At 58.1% G+C, this 18,409-nt stretch overlaps 1 protein-coding gene across 1 annotated transcript; it reads left to right on the top strand.

Annotated features, from left to right (window-relative positions):
- Positions 1-3,521: 3,521 nt before the first annotated feature.
- MMP28 (matrix metallopeptidase 28) lies at positions 3,522-18,274 on the top strand. The gene is made up of 8 exons (XM_040082824.1): positions 3,522-3,850; positions 11,239-11,397; positions 12,091-12,236; positions 14,621-14,842; positions 15,183-15,428; positions 15,789-15,938; positions 16,380-16,547; positions 17,869-18,274. Exons 1-8 carry the CDS (start codon positions 3,522-3,524, stop codon positions 18,261-18,263), a joined length of 1,815 nt encoding a protein of 604 aa, XP_039938758.1. The 3' UTR covers positions 18,264-18,274.
- Positions 18,275-18,409: the final 135 nt, after the last annotated feature.

Here is an 18,409-nt window from a genome sequence, read left to right as displayed (position 1 = left end):
TGCCTGAAGTTTGCCAGGACAACCTTTAATTGAGGTTACAAATAAAGTAAAAAAACTTTAAAAATATAGTATATTAAGGATTGAATTAATTGTAGTTCTTCCCAGTGCTGTGTGAGGATTTGGTAGGACTTCCTATAATAAAATTCCCAGCTAAGGAGGGATAGGACAGTGGGTCTGTCCTGTCAGGGGTTGGAAAACCAGGAAAATCTATCTCAGCAGAAGGGAGCAGTTTGGGCTGTTCTCAGCATAGCTGGGAGCAGCTCTGCTCTGCTGCCTTCATCTCTATTTATGCTCCACCTTCCAATAATGCATTTTCTTAGTGGTGAGGGTTTCATTTTGGAAATCAGTCCTGTGTGGAATGCTGGTGGTTTATTTATAAAAAGAGGTCTAGCCACTTGCCAAGCTCCACAAGGACTTGGTGCAGAAAAGAGGGATGCCAATGCAGGAGTGGCATGTGATCTTTGAAGAGCTGAAATGCCACTCCTATATAAAATAATAGCTAAACATTTTCAGAGACAGACAAATAGTTTCCATGCCAGGCCTCTGCAGCCAAACCCACCTCACCCTGAGAAGAAATGCAACTTTAAGTTGCTCAAATACCACAGTCCTAAAGAGAGAGATGGGGGCCGTGGCTGAAGCCGATCTCTCGAGTCTCCAGGGGTTTGAGGCCAGCATCCAGCCAGTGCTGCTTTGCCAAACAGAGCTGATAATTCCCATTTCCAGGGTAACAGAGCCCGTGTGATGGTGTCCCTGTAGATAACGTTGCTAATGCTGCTGTAGTAGTTGCTTGTAAAGCTGTTTTAATAAAACACAGCTGTCAGAATGCACTCAAAACTGCTTAAAACTCCACTTTTCATACCGAGCTGATGATGTTTGCTGGAACTCAGGTGCTGCCCTGATCCTAGAAAGGGATGCAAGGCAGTTAGCTGAGCAAATACCAGTGAGATTCAAACTGCTCCAGCAATTCGGTGTGTTTGTGGGAGGACTCATCAGCTGGATGCAGCTTGACCTCACTGACTTCCAGGAACTCCACACACAAAAGGTAAAGCCAAGGGAAGTCTGTGCAGACTTTGCATTTTCTCTTTAACACCCTTGTGGTAAGTGTCTGTTCCTGGCTCTGTTTGAGACAGGATACTGGGCAAGACAGATTTTCTAACACATTTTAAGGACACAGGAAAGTCCTTTGACCTGTCAGAACTTATTGTGCACGAATGAAGTTCCCAGAAAAGTGTATGAGCAGAAAAGCTTCACTCTTGTGACAGCCTAAGGAACGTTAAGCTGCTGGTAAAGAATTGGACTCTTGCAGGCTGGGGTTGGGAAAGCTGTGACTGTGCCAGTCTGACCTGATCCAAAGTCCCAGCTGTGGCCACTTTGCAGCAGCAGGGTGAGGATTTTGGGCATTGCCTGGCACAGCACCCACTGAGCCATCCCGCTGCTCTACAGCAGCGAACATCTGAGGAACGGCTGTTCTCGAGAGGATGAAAGGGAACAGCTTGAACTTGTTCTCACTGCAGAGCTTTAAAGGTTTTTGAGGGTAGGTTCTTGGGCATCACATCCATCTTGTGTAGGAACTGCCACAGAGGAGTAATGGGATTGCTATTTGCTTATCAGTTATGATAAACACTGAGCTGCTCTGAGGAAGTTCACGTCACAAGAGCTGTTTCATCACGTTGGTTTATGAACTCCTGGGTCTCACCTCAGACAGGGATCCACTGGTGCTCCAGCTCTTCTCTGCAATGCTGCTCTTGATGTGCCCCCATGGACAAACCACGTCCCCTGTTCCAGACTCCACGCCTGTGGCAATGGCATTTAGTTCTCCCTGATGCTTACAGGTCAATATGCAAATGGGATTAAATTAGGAACGCTCTGGATCTCCGAGCTGGGAGGTGTCTTTAGGAAAGGGATTGGGAATTGAGCTCAGTGAGTGCACTGAGATAAACTCAAGGGAGGAGGGGTTTTCTCTAGAAGCCCAAGAAATCACAAATGATTAGAGCTTGTAGTGATCTACAATGAAGATTTGTTGGTTCTCTGCCACAGGCTTGACTTGTCAGGTTTCAGTTTAGAGGTAGAAGTTACAAGGACTGAAACTTTTTTTTTTCTTTTTTTTCCCTCATTTCTGAGCTTTCACCTAACACTAAAAAAGCCGGAAATGTGTTCACCTTTCCATGAGATAGTATTTCTGTTCCTGATACTGCACTGGTTACAGCAGCTGGATAAACATCTTTATACCCCCAGCCAAAACTCTGCACAGAGCTATGATTTGACATCCCCAAAGCTGGGCTGAATTCTTCTCCATCTGAATGCCAAAACCCCTGAGGACCAAGGCAGCAGCCCCGGGAAATGCCCGGTCGGAAAGCTGGCGGCTCCGGGGGCTGCAGGTGCCCTCCCAGACGCTTCCCCACATTACAATGAGCAGAGGAAGGAGTTTCCTGCTCCTGCTGGAGCCCAGCCAGTCACTTTCTCATCATCCATATTCTTAAGTGGAAGAGCAGATGGATCAGTTGCTTCCTAGATACGACGCAAACACGGATGCATTTGCAGACAGAGCTGCTCTTGTTTTGAAAGGAAGCGTGGGGCTGACCTGTGTGAGGAGCGGCCATCCCTTGGCTCTCCCTCCTGCCAGGGCCGAGTATTCCCCTCACACCATCCCTCAGCCTGTGCCAACTGCCCACTGTGCTCTCCACCAGCTCCCCAGTCAGTTCTTACTGGCCCGGCCACAAAACCTTCATTTCTCCCATATTTTTCATCTTGTAGCTCAGCTACTTCCCTATTTTCCCATGCGGATCACTTTTTCTCCCCTTCAAATCCTGCTTCCCTTCCCTGCATCCCTGTCCAGCTGTAAAGCAAAGTGTCACAGGCTCTCTGCAACTCTCTTCAAGCTGCACTCAACAGATGCTTCTGTAACTTCAGGTTTTGGCATGATTAAAAAGTGGAGGAAGGAGCCTGGGTGCTTTGAAATAGGTGTGGGGTTGAAGCTGGCATGAAAACAAAAGCAGATACAAGTCACATCCTATTTTCTTTCCCCTTGAACCAAAGCAGAATCAAAACATCCTTTTGCTTTAGTCAAATTAAAACAAAATAGTCGAACAAAAAAATACTGCTGTGAGTAAACAGAGCTGTTGACTTGTCACTGCAACCCTCAACATCATCGGCTGTGTGTGAGCTGTGACACTGGCACGAGTGCTGCAAACAGCCCCTCCTTGCCCAGGGGCCGCCACGACCCCTGCCAGGGAGGGAAATTTAAGCAGAAAGAGTGTAAAACACGACCCTGAGCGTGTGTTGTTATGTAAATCTTGCGAGAGCGCTGCTCTGCTGTGTGGATTTTGCCAGACCCCCGAGGAGGGGCTGCGCTGCTGACCCACGGGGACACGCAGCCTCCAACCCCTGCACCCGCCTGTGCCGGGCCCTGGATGAACACGGCTTTAGGAAAAGCTGGAATTGCTTTCTCCTCTTTTCCACGGCTTCAAACCGGGCAGAGCCGCTGTGCCAGCTGGCGGAAGGAGAGAGGCACGGGCAGCGCGATGCTCCCGGGGGACGGGGACAGGGCACAGGGCACGCACGGGGCCATTCCCCCGGTGGTGGCACGGGGGGGCCCTGAGCACGGACAGCCCCTCCGCTCGGTACTGCCGGCGGAGCCCGGCCCTCGGCCGGGGCTGGGGCTGGAGCTGGGGCTGGGGCCGCCCCCGAGGCCGGGGCCGGGGCGGGGAGAGGCGGCTGGGGCGGCGGCGCCCGGCGCCGAGCGCAGCGGAGCGGAGCGGGGATGGCAGGACCGCTGCGGGCCGCCCTGGCGCTGGGGCTGCTGGCGGCTGCACGGCCCGCACCGGCCGCGGGGCAGCGGCGGCAGGCAGAGGTAGGAGCGGCACCGGCACCGGCACCGGCACCGGCACCGGCACCGGCGGGGACGGGAGGGGCGGGAGCGTGTCCTGGGTGCGCGTCCCCCGCGTGTCCCCTTGTCCCCGTGTGGCCGTGGCACGGCTGTGCTGTCCCCAGAGTCCACGCCATAGGTGTGCCCACGCTCTAGATGTGACTGTCCCTGGTGCGCCCATGTCCCGCCAGGTGTGTGCATATCCCTGGTGTGCCCGTGCCATGGCTGTGCCCGTGCCATGGCTGTGCCCGTGTCCCAGGTGTCACTATGTCCCAGTGTGCCTGTGTCCCTGGTGTGCCCGTGCCCCTGGTGTCACTATGTCCCAGTGTGCCCGTGTCCCTGGTGTGCCCGTGCCCCAGGTGTCACTATGTCCCAGTGTGCCCGTGTCCCTGGTGTGCCCGTGGCCCAGGTGTCACTATGTCCCTGTGTGCCCGTGTCCCTGGTGTGCCCGTGGCCCAGGTGTCACTATGTCCCGGTGTGCCCGTGTCCCTGGTGTGCCCGTGCCCCAGGTGTCACTATGTCCCTGTGTGCCCGTGTCCCTGGTGTGCCCGTGCCCCTGGTGTCACGATGTCCCTGTGTGTCCGTGCCATAGGTGTGACTGTCCCCCAGCGTACATCCCCAGCGTACATCCCCATCCATGAGCCCAGCTGTGCATCCACCTGTGCCCTGGGTGCACGTGGTATGTGTGGCACAGGTGTGTGGCTGTGCCACTGGGTTGTGTTGGAATGCCAGGGTGTGTGGCCACACGCGCCGTGTGGAGCTGTGGCAGAGAATCGCAGACTGCTTTGGGTTAGAAAGGACCTGAAACTCATCCCATTTCACCCCCTGACATGGGAAGGGATACTTCCACTAGCCCAGGTTGCTCCAAGCCTCGTCCAACCTGGCCTGGAACACTTCCAGGGATGGGACAGCCACACCCTGTGCCAGGGCCTCCCCACCCTCACAGGAAAGGATTCCTTCCCAATATCTGATCTAAGTCTGCTCTTCTTCAGCTTAAAGCCATCCCTCCTTGTCCTATCTCTCCTTGCCCTTGTCCAAAGTCCCTCTGGAGCTCTCTTGGAGCCCCTTTAGGCACTGGCTGGGGCTCTGTGTGTTCCTGGAGCCTTCTCCTGTCCAGGATGAACAACCCCAGCTCTCTTAGCCCGTGTCCAGGTGTCCCCACGGGTGCTGTGCTCCTGCAAACCCACCCTGCCACACAGCTCCAGCAGCAGAACTCATGCACCAGGAAACCTTCCCATGTCCCAGCGTACCAGGAGGGGACAAAAGCCACTCCTTCCCCTGCCTGCCTCTCCCCGGGGCTGTTCCCATCACCCCTGTTTGGATTTCTTCTGTTTGTCCTGCTGTCATTGTCACCCCGTGCCACCGTCTGTTCCTGTTTGTTTTGGGAGGACAAGGTATGAGATTTGGCTGGTGAACAAAAGGTTCATATTGGGGAGTTTTTCTTGTTTAGGCCTCGATCCAATGTACATTTGCACAAATGCTTAATTTACAACCCCAGCCAGCAAGTCCCGGTGAATTAATTGTGATTTCGAACACATGCTCTGAGAGGAAAAGAGCGCAGGGATGCTCAGAGGCTTGTTTTGATGAGCAGGCTTCTGCTGGGAGATGCTGCTTCAGAGAGGTCATTAATAGCTGTGCTTTTCCCACTGCGCACAAACCTCAACCCTCATGCCACCTGGAGAAAATAAATCTGCAAAGATTTTAATGCTCAGGAAACCAGTAATTTAAAATACACTTCAAAAGAAAAACAACTGATGGGGAACAACTGGTTTAACAATCCAAGCTGCCTTTCCACCCCTCATTGGTGACTTCTGAGTTCTTTTCCCCCGAAGCTTCAGAACAGCTCCCAGGATTGTGGCAGATCCCTCATGACGGGGCGCTGGGCAAGTGACTTTCCTGTCTCCCTGCCTCAGTTTCCCCAAGGGGATGTGCTGTGCTGGCCAGGGACTTTGGGACAACACACACAATGGAAATGCAGAGACTGGGGTGTGGAACTTGTCTAAATAAACTGAGCAGTTAATTTACTTTTGGGAGGAAGCTGAAATTCTCACATAACATCAAATAGTTCTGGTGGCTTGTGGCTTTCAGAGCACTTCCAGGCTTTGCTTCTAAAACTTTTCTTTTAGTTCCTTTTAAAAATCCGCAGTTAGCAACAATAGGTTGTCTAAACTTAGATGCATAAGGCTGCGAGAATGTCCAATTTTGTGCTTTTCCTGGCCAGTGCCCATGTTTTCACTGCACCCGTATCAACTGCAGGGGAAAAAAAATAAATCCAAAAATTTAATTTGAAACATTTGTATGTGAAATCATCTTATCATCTGCAGATAGGAGAGGGGCCAGTGTAAGAGCACGTTGTTTGGCAGGGCTGGTGTCTGGCTGGGCTGTGCTCACACAGCAGCTGGGGGGAGGAAATGCCCGAGCATCCCTGATCCCGGGGGAATTGTGTAAAATACACGGGGCATGGGAGATCCCGGCCCGTGGTGGGGGTGAGGAGCACGGTGAGGTGCTGGTGGAGCCAAGACAAAGGACAATGAAATCCCTGCAGAGGTTTGTGTGAGAAGCTCCAGGTTTGTTTTGGTGGAAATAAAAACTGAGGAGAAATTTGAGAAAATCAGGGAATGGGAACAGAGACGACTTGGACTAACAGACTGAATAATTCTCATTTTGGATTTTTTTCCCATTTTTTTCCCCCCTGCCCTGCCCTTCTCCTTCCCATCTCGCCACATCTGGCGCTCACTGACTTCTCCCCCTCACCAAACCAAGGTCTCACATTTCGGGCTCTGGGCTGTGTTAGTGCTGGGAGATGCCACGGTGCCCGGCCGAGCTGCTTTCGGGAGCAGGCGGCCGGTTGGGATGCAGGATGCTGAGCACGGCTGGACGGAGGGAGGGTCCCGGGTACCGCGCAGACACCGCGGGGCTCGGAGGTCAGCTGGGGCACGGAGCATCCCGCATTTTCCTCCGGGAACAAGGCGGAGAACCCCTCCTTCCTGTAAAGAATCTCAGCCTCAGCACGATGGAAGGAGAGGCGGAGAGGAGGAGGAATTACCCCTTCGAGGCACTGCTGGGCTCCGCAGAACCCGTGAGACCGCGTCTCTGAGCCGCTGCCGCCGGCGCGGATGTGGCGAGCGGCTCCGAGTCCCGCGGCGATCCCCGGTGCGATTTTACACGCCGTGAGTCACCGCAGCACAAACAGCCCGGCTTTCTTCCTGCTTCTCCCCCGAAACAATCCCCGCTTGTCAGGGCAAATATCGCCCGCCGGCAGCGGGAACGGGAACGGGAACGGCGCCTTCCCCCGGCTCCCAGCCCGGTGGAAGGCAAGGCTGCTTTCCTTTCTCTCCTTGGACACGAAAACACAACCGGTTCTGCGTGACCGAACTGGTTTGCCAGCCGCTCTGGTATTCGCAGGGGAAGGTTTGGCTCTTCCCTGTTTTCCCCGAGTGCTTTGGGGAGTTTTGGCGCTGCGGATGTCGGGGTGTGGGGTGCTGGGGGTGCCGGGACAAGGCTGCCAGCTGCTTCCCAGCGAGTTAGCACAGAACCATGCATTGCTTTGGGTTCCAAGGGACCTTAAAGCTCATCTCATTCCGTGGGAAGGGACACTTCCCGCTAGACCAAGTTGCTCCAAGCCACATCCCAACTTAGTGAAACCAGGAGAGGTTTCAGTTAGACTTGGCTTACTGCTTCCCAGCATTGGAAGATCGAGTGCGAAAATAAAAGCAGTTTAGAGGATCCCCAACTCCACATCTTTAGTGGAAAGTGAATTATTTGCTGCTGAAGTGGATTTTCAGGAGCGAAATGCGGTACAGGAGGTTCCTTCAGGGCTGGGTTAGGCCAGCAGGGGAAGATCCCAGCAGCCCTGGGGCTTTAACCACGCTCCACCACCAGTGCAGGGAACCAGCCGAGGCTTCGCTGCCTTTTCAGCGGGAGGACAACCAGGCTGTGCGCTCGCTAATGCCCCTTCTCATGTGTCTCCCGTGCCTATAGATATAATATTTACTGAGATATTTATACACGCACTTAAACAAAAGCGGCGCGGCGACTCTGCCTGAGGCTTTGCAGGGATGAGCGGAAGCAAATGAGCGTTTTTAATGGATGTGGCATCTTCTGGAAGCAGCTCGCAGGCAGCAGGGACCCGGTGGGCTGGAGGAGCCGCTGCTCCTCCTGTGACCACGCCAAAACACGCCCCGGGCCAGCTCCGCTTGTGTGTGCGCTGGGGGAAACTGAGGATGGAAAGCAGGAGCCACTGTGCCCGTTTTGGGGGTGGGATGGTGTGGGATGAGCCTGGGGATGCTGCAGCCAGGGTTTAGGGTCCACCTGGGCCGTCTCATGATTGAAAAGACTTTCAGGGTGCAGCTTGTGGTGGCACGGCCTGTAATCCTGGCACAGGGCGCCTGCCCACCCCTCGGCAGGACGGGATCGCTCCCCCGCGCTGCCGGGGGTGGAGGGGAAGGATGGGGTTTGAACCCGGCAGAGCAGAGGGCAGCAGGAGCTCGGTGTGAGGCTTCTCCGGCCCTCAGCTGGTGGAAAGGAGCCAGAAGCGGTGTGTGTGGAGGGGAGAGCAGGCGGGAGCGGAGCCCGCAGTCTCGGCACTCTCGTCATCCCAGCTCCCAGGCCGGGAGGGCTGATTGTATTTGCCGCTGGCTGTCTTCCACCCGGGATGCTTGTGGTCCAGAGCAAGGTGTTTCCTTGGCTTTAGCCAAGGCAGAGATGGTTTCCAGGGTTGCAACAGGCTCCGCATCAGAGCCCTGAGATGGGAAGCGCCCCTCTGTCTCCCCCAGACTCCTCCCGCTGTCCCTGCTGCAGCCCCGGAGGTTTCTCTGCCCCAGCGCCAGCTCCCAGGCAGCCAGATCCATCCTCCTCTCCCTCCCTCATGCAGAGGGGGAGCTGGGCATATTTCATACTAATGTTTCTCTTGGTTTCCTGCTGTTTTTCTTTTCCCATTGTATGGAAAAGAGCGTTTCCCCGTCTGGGGCAGGAGGGAGGGGGCTTTCCCAGCATTGGTGCCAGATTCCAGCCAGCTCTGCCTGGGCCTGGCGGGGCTCTGGAGGGCTGTGCAGTGCTGCGGGAGCCTTGAGCCCTGGTTTGGGCACAGGACACTGTGGCACGGGGTTCTTGGGTTCCCCTGAACCCCACAAATTCCCTGGATTTGTATGCTCTGTGCTCAGATAAATACCCGACAGAGTGAGGGATCAGCACATCCCTCTCCTGCAACTCTGCGTTTCCAGGATCACCACCACCCTTAGCTGAGAGCAGATGTGTCTAGAAAATGTAATAACATTTCTCCTGGTGGTTTTGCAGCTGGAGAGTTGGTGCCTGTGTGTGAGAACCTCAGCGTGGCACGGGCCAGAAACCACAGAGAAAACGCTGCTTTGCCCTTGCAGAGCTCAAGGAGCCCTGGGCAGGAATGATAAAGGCAGTGCCCCCAGCGCCTTCTGCTGCTGCTCAAGAGCAGCTGCTGGGACAGGGGTTGCTTTTTTCACTGTGCACCCTGACGTGTCCAGATGGGGTTTCGAGCCTTCATGAGATCATGGTGAGGAAAAACCATTTTCACGCTTTATGGATGGGATTGTGTTGGGTTACGGGCGAGGAAAGAGCTTCAGGTTGTGCTGAGTGAACACAAAACTGTGTTAGGAAAGGTTCAGACTGTGCTGTGAGAGCCAGGACCTTCCCTCCGGGTGTTCTCAGCTCACATTTATCTGCACTGTTGTCACCGCTGGGATCTTCACCCTGCACCCTTACATGCAACTGCTGATTTTGTGCTTCTGGAGGAGACCTCCATAAAAACACAGAGCACAGAGGAGAAGGGCCAGATCCCTTCTCCTCCCCAGACACTCTCAGCTCCAAGCCACCCCATCCCCAGGATGCTCCTCCAGCCCCACATCCTCCATCCCTGCCCACTCATCCTGGGTTGCTGCTGGGTTTTTCCTCCCGGTACTCCTGTGAATGTTATCCCGGAAACAGCAAGTCCTGGATGGTCCATCCCTGGGCAGAGGTGTTGTGGCTTCTCCTGACAAGCAAGCCAACGCTCTCCCTGCCAGTGTGGCACTTCCCTGATTTGTCCTGGCTCACTGCACCAGTGTGAGGTGTGTGGGTGACTCTGGCCATGCTCAGGCTCCTGCTGCTCCAGCCCGGCGCTGCTGGGATGCGCTGCCGGTGCCTCCAGCTGGGACAGGCGGCTTTGGTGGGAAAAAACCAGCCGAATTCTTTGTGTGGGACTGGGTAAAGAGCGTGTCCGGGCAGGAATCCGTGCTGGTGCTCTGCCGGAGGGGGATGCTCCAGGTCGTCAAGGAGGAGATGAAACTGGAGGAGGGGAGGTCTGCAGAGCACACCTGGATGTGCCCGCCCTGCCCGCGGGGGGCGACGGGGACGTGATGGGGGTGACACGAGGGTGGCTGCTCACGGCAAGCCGAAGGTTTGGGCAGAGGAGGAGAAGGAGAGGCCCTGGCACACTTTGGGACTGCCACATTTATGAGCCATTCCCGCTCCTCGCCGGGTGGCACGGCCCAGGAGGAGCTGCTGCCTCCTCCGCGGGGACATAAAGGAGAACTGGGTCACCCACATCAGGAGCTGCGCTGAGTGGAGGTCAACACTCCAACCCCCTCCTTCTCCCGGCCCCGAGACCAGCCGGGAGGGAAACAGCTTTAGAAACACCCGTTTTCCCGGAGGGCAGCAGCCGTGCTATCTGGGTCAGCCCGTGGCATTCCCGGCGCTCAGCACACCTCTCCTTTGGGAAAGGAAGCTGCCGCTTTCACTTTTTATTCTGATTACTATTCATTGCCGTGACTTCGGCTCTGCTCTGCCGCACTAACAGGATGCTGGGCAGCTTGTTTGTCTCCCGCAGACATCCCTGGCGGCGGGGCAGGCGGGCGTGGAGCATTCCTGCCACCCCGGCTATTAACTCCTCCGAAGGCCGGGAGAGCAGCCCGAGCCGTTTATTTTTCTTTAACACACAATTTAAGCGCTGGAGCCAGTTCAGAGAGGCAATCTCCGTCCGCGTCAAGGGCCGATAAGAAGAAGAATGGTTTGGCAAAGCAAATTGCCCCCGGAGCGTCCCCGGTTTGCGGCTGCACATCCTGCGTGGGAATGGGGGGAGGCTGCAGCCTGACCCCATCTCACCCCGCCCTGCCCACGGCCACGGCACCCGGGCTCTTTGAACCGCTGCCTTGAGCCGGGGCCATCAGAGCTGTGGGTTTGGTGGGTTTGGTCGCCTCTGGCTGTGGGTGACTCGGCAGCAGAGGGTTTCGATCTCTCTCGTTTCCTCCTGCGCCTCCATCGTGTCCCCAAGAGCCGTGGGGAGGACACACAGCGCAGGAGGCGCGGCTGCTTCAGGCGCAGAGCTCTCGGGAGCGAAACAAGCGGGCGTTTTGTGTTTGCAGCGCCGTTTGCCGTCTCATCTCCCTGTTTCCACCTTCCCAAGCCAACACCTGCTCTGAGCTGCGCCTTTCCCATTATTTCTCGCAGCTCTTCCTGGAGAAATACGGCTACTTCAGCGAGCCCGGCACACACAGCCCGGCCGAGTTCACCGAGGCGCTGAGGTAGGAGCCCAAACTCAGCATCCAGCTGCAGGGATGCTGTCAGCACTCCGAGGGTCTCTTTTTGCAGCCAGAGGGGTCTCTTTGCAGCTGGAGGCTCTCTGTCTCACGGTCTGATGCTAAAGCACAGCCAGTCCTTTTTGGAAAGGCGGGTCCGTGCCCGGCTCCCGCAGCTGGCACCCACCTCTCACAGCTGGCACCCGCCTCTCACTGCTTTATTCGCCTTTTATGGCCCGGTGCTCGCCTCGCAATAAAATCTTCTGGGAGGCCGAGCTTGGGGACGGCTGGGAGATGTCAAGGGGGCTGAGCTGCCAGTTCCTGCCAGGATTTCTCCTAAGGTCATCACCTCAGCTCCGGGAGCGTCCTGGGCTTGACCCTGTGCAAAGCCAAAAACGAAATTAACTGCGAAGTCAAAAAAACGGGGTTAAAAAACGGGGAAGGGCATTTTTAGGCTCCTCTCTTTGCTTTTTGCCCCGCTAGGAGGTGACTGGCAGGTCAGCTGTGCTTGCAGAGCCAAATTCTCCTCGTTTCACCAGCTGGATGTGAAGTTCTGATGCTGGGGTGTGAAGCGTGCGAGGTGAAAATCCTGGCTCGGGTCAAACCCCGTAACCACACACAAAACCAAACCGTGCAACCACAACCAAACCCCACCACCCCTGGGGGACGTGGGTGCTGACACCTGCCCTCCTTTTGCAGGGATTTCCAGCGGGTGACCCACCTCCCGCTCAGCGGGGTGCTGGATGCCCCCACCCTCCATCAGATGGCTCTGCCGAGGTGCGGCACCCACGACGGGCACAGCCGGGCATCGCCCTCCCGGCGCCGCAGGCGCACGGCGCAGCACGGTGAGCACGGGCACCGAGCGTCCCGGCGGGGTTTGGGGTCTGGGCTGCTCGGCTTCCCCTGTCCTGGACTCGTGGGGAAGCTGCTGTGGGTGGGAGGTGCAGCCCCACTGGAGCAGCAGCCAGCCCGGGATGCGCTCGGAGGTTATTTTTAAAGTTCTTTGTTTTGGGTTGGTCTCTGTGGCTCGATGTCAGCAGTGATGAGAGGTGCGAGTCCCGTTTGTGGGGGAATTCAGCTCTGCCGCTGCTGTGGGAGCCAGGACTTCTCCCAGAGAGCACTCAGCTCACCACGGCCCCACACTCAGCTGTGCTGGCGTGATCTGGAGGGCAGGGGCTGGCACGCAGTGAAGTTATCTCCAGGTTTTTCTGACCTTTGGGGCTTCTAACGCACACTAGGGACACAGTAGTAACCAAAAACCTGCCAGCACTTGGCTGCCTGACCCCAGAGTCATTTCACCCCTGTTAAGGGGTTTAACTCTGCTCCAAGCATCCTTCTGTGCTCCTGTGTGTCCAGGACTGGGCCTCCTGTCCCTCGTGGGCTCTCTTTGGGCTCACAGATGAGTAACCGGATTCCTAGAGAGCAGGAGGGCCGGGGCCAGCTGTGCTTAGGACATGGGAAAAACGAAGGCGAGATTAAGAAAAGGCTCTGCGCCGTGTCAGGCTGTCTGTGCATCTGGCAGGGCTGGGATGGACGGCCCCAGGAGAGCCCTGTCACCCTCCTCCAGCCTCTGGATTTCCTTCCAAAGCTCCACATGCGGTGTGTCCCTTGCAGGAGCCCAGGACATGCGGGCAGTGGGCAGAGCAGGAAGGACATGGAGCAGGAAATGGGCAAACAGAAACAGCCAGTGCCCTGTGGCTCGTGGGGCTCCTTTTTGGGGATCACAGATGTGGGTGGGTGGCAAGAGATGCTCAAGGAAAGGGCAGGAAAGGGCTCAGTGTGGTTATTGCTCTGGAGATCTGGCTCCACAGGCAGCGGGGATGGGAGAAGCACCAGCTCAGCACCACGGGCTGGGTGGGAGACAGGGCTGGAGGCTTTGTGCTGTTTGTCCTGCTCGAAACTGGAAACCCTGGCAGCTGAGCCAGCAAAGTGCTTTGTTATCCACCCTTCTGCCAGCGGGACCTTCCCTGGGCAGCCTGTGTGTCCCTCATCCCGCTGGCTCGGGGCACTCAGAGCCCAGCACGGGGAAAAGCCAAACCCTCCTCCTCCCAAGAGCCAGCCTTGCTAAGCCAGCCTAGCCCATCCTCCTCTGGTGGCCGATGCCCTGCCGCTGTGGAGGGAGGGATGGGATGCCCGGGCTTTGTTTTAGGGCTGCAGCCGTCCAGGCAGCTTTTAGCTTTTGCTGTGCAGAGCGGAATCTCATCCGTGTCCCTTTGGATCTGGAGGCCATCACTGCACTGACGAGCCGTGGGAACTGATTCCGTCCCCAGGAGTCTGCCCAGAGCGTCCCCAGCCATGGGCTGCTCAGAAATGGGGCAGGAGGAGGCAGAGCTGGGGTGGGATGTCTGCCAGGTTTGTTGGGAGGCTCAGTGATCTCCAGCATGCTGCTGGCTCTGTTCCCCCCGTTTTCCTGCACATCTGGAGCAGAGGCAGATGCTGGAGGTCTCTCACCACTCCCACGCCTCAGCACCGGCTCTGGCACTCAAATCCCCCTGGGGCCCCACGGCTTTTTTCCTGCTCCCAGATGCCCCCAGATCAATGTGATCCCAGGGCTCTGGGGTCCCACACCTGCCGAGGGGTGCAGGAGGAGGAGGAGGAGGAGGGGGCTGTGATGCTGCTCAGCAACTGTGTGAACTCTCATCTTTGCCCTCCTGTGTGGATGGGAGGTTGGGGGAGCTTAGGGGGAGTCACAAAGCTTGTCCCCTTCATCCTTGTCCCCAGCTGCCCTGGTGGTTTCAGAGCTCTGTCTCCCCTGAAAGCTTTGAAGGAAGCTTTGGGCACTAAGCTGCGTCCCCAAGGTGCTGCAGAGAGCCCTCCCCACTCCTTTGCCTTGGTCCCACCTTTCCGGAGGTGGCTTTGATTCCTCTCCCCGAAACCCAGCCCTTGGGCCGCATCTTCTGGGCTTGAAGCTGGCATCAGGCAGCAGGGACCCGAGCTGGATTTGGTCTGGAGAGGACGGCGAGCCAAAGGCTGAGTTCAAACCTGGTGCCACAGCTTCTCATCTCCTCAGAGAGGCTCCAGGGTTTGGCTGCAACCCCATCCTTGGGTGGGCTCCAGCGGCGGCACCTTCAGAAGGATTTAATCGCGGCGCTGCCGGCGGCGCACCCGCCTCGACTTCCACCTTTTTTTCGGGAAAACCACCGCATTTCCGTCAAGCTTTCCTCCACTCGGGCAGCCCCTGGGCGGAAGGAGGAGCCCAGGCTGCCAGGCTGAGCTCGTGCCGTTGCAGGCGGGCGCTGGTACAAGCGGCACCTGACGTACCGCGTGGTGAACTGGCCGTCCTACCTGCCGCAGCACGAGGTGCGCCTGGCCGTCAGAGCCGCCTTCGAGCTCTGGAGCAACGTGTCCTCGCTGCTCTTCTGGGAGGCGCAGGACGGCCCCGCTGACATCCGCCTCACCTTCTTCCACGGCGACCACAACGATGGACTCGACAACGCCTTCGATGGGCCAGGTGCTGGTCGCTTCCCCCTCGTAAGCTTCTCTTTTACGACGTGGGCTCTTCCCTGGCTGGGAGGAGGGCTGGCTTTGTCACGGGCTGGGGGAGGCTCTGCAGTCTCTCTCCAGCTCCGTTTGCTGTCTGATTTGGGGTCTCCTCTCCCAGCCCTGTGACAGAGCTCTGCCAGCAAGGCGGCTCTGATGTTCCTTATGGGCCCTCCCCGTTTGACAACACCCTCCAAACACGGGCTCCTCCAAAAAACCCTGAAGCTCACACACACACACACCCACACACACCCACACACACCCACGTGTGCCCGCTGCCCCGTGGCCCCTGACGGCTCTCGTGTCCCCAGGAGGTGCCCTGGCTCACGCCTTCTTCCCCCGGCGAGGAGAAGCCCACTTCGACAGCGCCGAGCGCTGGTCCCTGCACAGCGGCAAAGGGCGCAACCTCTTCATCGTGGTGGCCCACGAGGTCGGGCACACGCTGGGGCTGCAGCACTCCCCCGTCAAGAGCGCCCTGATGTCTCCCTACTACAAGAAGCTCAGCAAGGATTTTGTCCTCAGCTGGGATGACATCTTGGCAGTCCAGAACTTGTACGGTGAGCCTGGCTCCCCTGGGCATCCCTCGGGTCCTCCAGGGCCGTTCTCTGGGACGGAGAAGGAGCAGCAGGCAGGGAGGGGAGCGGGTCCCTGAAAGGGTGGAGCACTGCAGTCACACGGGTCCCATCCCTGTGTGTGGCTGGGGAGGAAAATGCAGGAGAGGTGGGGTCAGAGAAGCCTCCAGGGCAGGGCAGGTTGGATTTGCTGCCCACTTGTCTGCTGGTGCATGTGTTTTGGGGTACCGAGGGATTTTTGTCACCACTATTAACAGTGGAGTCTTGGGGGTCCTGGCCCTGTGCTTTGGGAAAAGTCGTTTCTCTGCCCCTTCTCTGGACTCATCGCCCCTTGTTCCATCCCAGGAAAGCCCTCCAAGGGCTCGGCCATCCAGCTGCCAGGAAAGGTCTTCACTCACTTCCAGGACTGGAACACGGACCTTTACAGCAGGGACCGACAGCAGAGGAGCCTCAGCACCTACTACTGCCACTCCTTCTTCGATGCCATAACAGCCGGTGGGTGCCAAAACCCAGAACGTGCCCCCCTACCCCTCGTCCCAGTGCTGCTGCAGCTCCCAGTGGTGGGAAAGCTGGGTTTGACTGGCCCACAGCTCCTGGCACTGGTGGCATCACTGGTGCACGGTGAAGCAGCGCACCTTGAGGGCACAGCCACGTGTCATGAGCAGGGAAAACATCCTAAAACTTGGGCCGTGGCAAGGATTAGTCACTGCAGGAGCTCAGCTGTGAACTGTGGTCAGCATTTATCCTCTCACTGCTGGAGGGGAGGCAATGGACTTTGGAAGCTGAGGGGGTGGCTGGAAAGGCAGGAGAAGCCCCCAAACCTTGCTGGTCCCCAAAGCACCACGGGGCTGCCGGGGGAGGAGCAGGGAGCTGGGCAGCAGTGGAGGGCGATCCAATAAAATTTCTCACCTGGGGCTCCTTCCCCTTGCCTCACAGACGGGGATCACAACCTCTACATCTTCAAGGGCAGCCACTACTGGGTGGTGTCAGCGAGCGGCAACGCCAGCGAGCCGCGGCCGCTGCAGCCGCGCTGGCCCGGCCTCCCCGCCGGCATCGACGCCTGCGCCTGGTCCCAGCTCAGCGGGAAGTTCTACTTCTTCAAAGGTGGGTGAGCAGGGGGCTCCCCTCGGAGCTGCCCCTGCTCCTGCCCCTGCTGTGGGTGTCCGGGTCTGGCTGGAGCCGCACGGCTCCTGTTTGTGTTCCCTTCCCAGTGCATTGCTGCGTCCTGGGTGTGCAAAACCCTGGGCTCGGGGCTCTGCCGTGGGGGAACCACAGGGCCCTGGCAGCCACATCACCTCCTGGGGCCTCTGTTTCCCCGTCGGGGGAGCTGCACTCACTGGTGTGTCAAAGCAAACCCAGGTGCAGGGGCGGGTCTTGGGGGGAAAACGCTCCCCAAAACACGAGGTGCAGGGGAGTGCGTGGGGGTTTCATGGTGCATGTGGATCCCTGTGTTGCGCCTGGAGGCTGAGCTGCCCTGGGAGCTGGGATGACATCCAGAAACTGCCCCAGGAGCAGAGATATCATCCATGAACTGCCCCAGGAGGGGGGATATCATCCAGAAACTGCTCCAGGAGCAGAGATATCATCCATGAACTGCCCCAGGAGTGGGGATATCATCCAGAAACTGCCCCAGGAGCAGAGATACCATCCATGAACTGCCCCAGGAGGGGAGATATCCATGAGCTGTCCCAGGAGTGGGGATATCATCCAGAAACTGCCCCAGGAGCAGAGATATCATCCATGAACTGCCCCAGGAGTGGGGATATCATCCAGAAACTGCCCCAGGAGCTGGGATATCATCCATGAGCTGCCCAGCAGCCAGATGGGGAGAGGAAGGTCAAACCAGGCAGCCTGGCTGCCAGGGTCAGCCCCAGCTTTTAATGGAATCCAGGGGCTGGCTGTTCAGAAAGGGGCTTTGTGCGGCAGCTGGCTGAGAGCCAAAGCCCCTCTGCCCCCCCCAGCCCTCGGCACTCCCTCCGTCCTCCCCAGGGCTGTGCCTTGTGAGCAGAAAGGGGCTTTTGTCCGCCCTGTGGTGGGGACAGGGCGCTGTGGGGACAGCCAAGGCCCCAGTCCCCATCGCAATCCCTGCTGCAGGTCCTGGATGTCCCAGCCTCGGCTGGATCTGTTTCTGCCTCTCCCATTCGCTGTGCAGGACCAGGGGGAGCTTTGCCAGAAGCAGCATGGTGGTGGCCTTGCTCTGCCCCTGGTGGTCCCTTTCCACGCCTTCAAGCCCCTGAGCTGCCTTGCCTCAGTTTCCCCCCAGCCTGGCCCTTGGGGCAGCCCCGCAGTTGTTCCTGTTGGGTCACCCGTGTGCTGGATGTCACTGACACCTTGGTCCCATGGCAGAGTCCATCCACACCTCCTGGAGCTCACCCTGCCACGGACCCCACCGGGGCAAGCTCCAACCCTTCCCCTTTCCCCCCAGGCGGGCGATGCTGGCGCTACGCGGGCTCCAAGCTGGAGGCAGGATTTCCCCGAAAGTGCAGCGCCCTGGGGCTCCCTCGGCACCCGGACACGGCGCTCTACTTCCAGCAGCTCCGGCGGCTCGTCCTCTTCAAAGGCCCCAAGTACTTCGTGGTGGGCGAGGAGCCGCTGGGCGTGGAGCCCTACTACCCCCGCAGCCTGCGGGACTGGGCAGGGCTGCCCCCGGGCACGGCCGGGGCTCTCACCCACCGCCACGGCTCCGTCTTCTTCTTCCGCGACCACCGCTACTGGGAATTCGACCCGGAGGAGCTGCGGGTGGTGGCCACGGGCGACTGGGCCACGCAGCTGGCCTGGATGGGCTGCTGGGATGGTGACAGAGAGCAGGTGCTGCTCTGAGCACGGCCTGGGACGGGGCTCCCTGGAGCTCGCCTCGCTGCCTGGGGATGGTGCGGCACGGACTGGCCGCCCGTGGGTGGCCGGAGCACTGACCCGGCAGAGCCCGGGTGCGGCTGGCACGGGTGTGCCAAGGCCAGGTGGCCTGG

The sequence above is a fragment of the Hirundo rustica genome, chromosome 19 (genome assembly GCF_015227805.2).
Source record: "Hirundo rustica isolate bHirRus1 chromosome 19, bHirRus1.pri.v3, whole genome shotgun sequence".
Classification (NCBI taxonomy): domain Eukaryota; kingdom Metazoa; phylum Chordata; class Aves; order Passeriformes; family Hirundinidae; genus Hirundo; species Hirundo rustica.
This window is presented reverse-complemented; position numbering and strand designations above follow the sequence as displayed.

Bases quoted from the DNA above. Each gene is read 5' to 3' on its own strand.
- MMP28 (XM_040082824.1), top strand. From the start codon at position 3,522: ATGCTCCCGGGGGACGGGGACAGGGCACAGGGCACGCACGGGGCCATT. The intron at 15,939-16,379 runs GTGGGTGCCAAA...CTTGCCTCACAG, and splicing joins CTTCGATGCCATAACAGCCG to ACGGGGATCACAACCTCTAC. The intron at 16,548-17,868 runs GTGGGTGAGCAG...CTTTCCCCCCAG, and splicing joins GAAGTTCTACTTCTTCAAAG to GCGGGCGATGCTGGCGCTAC.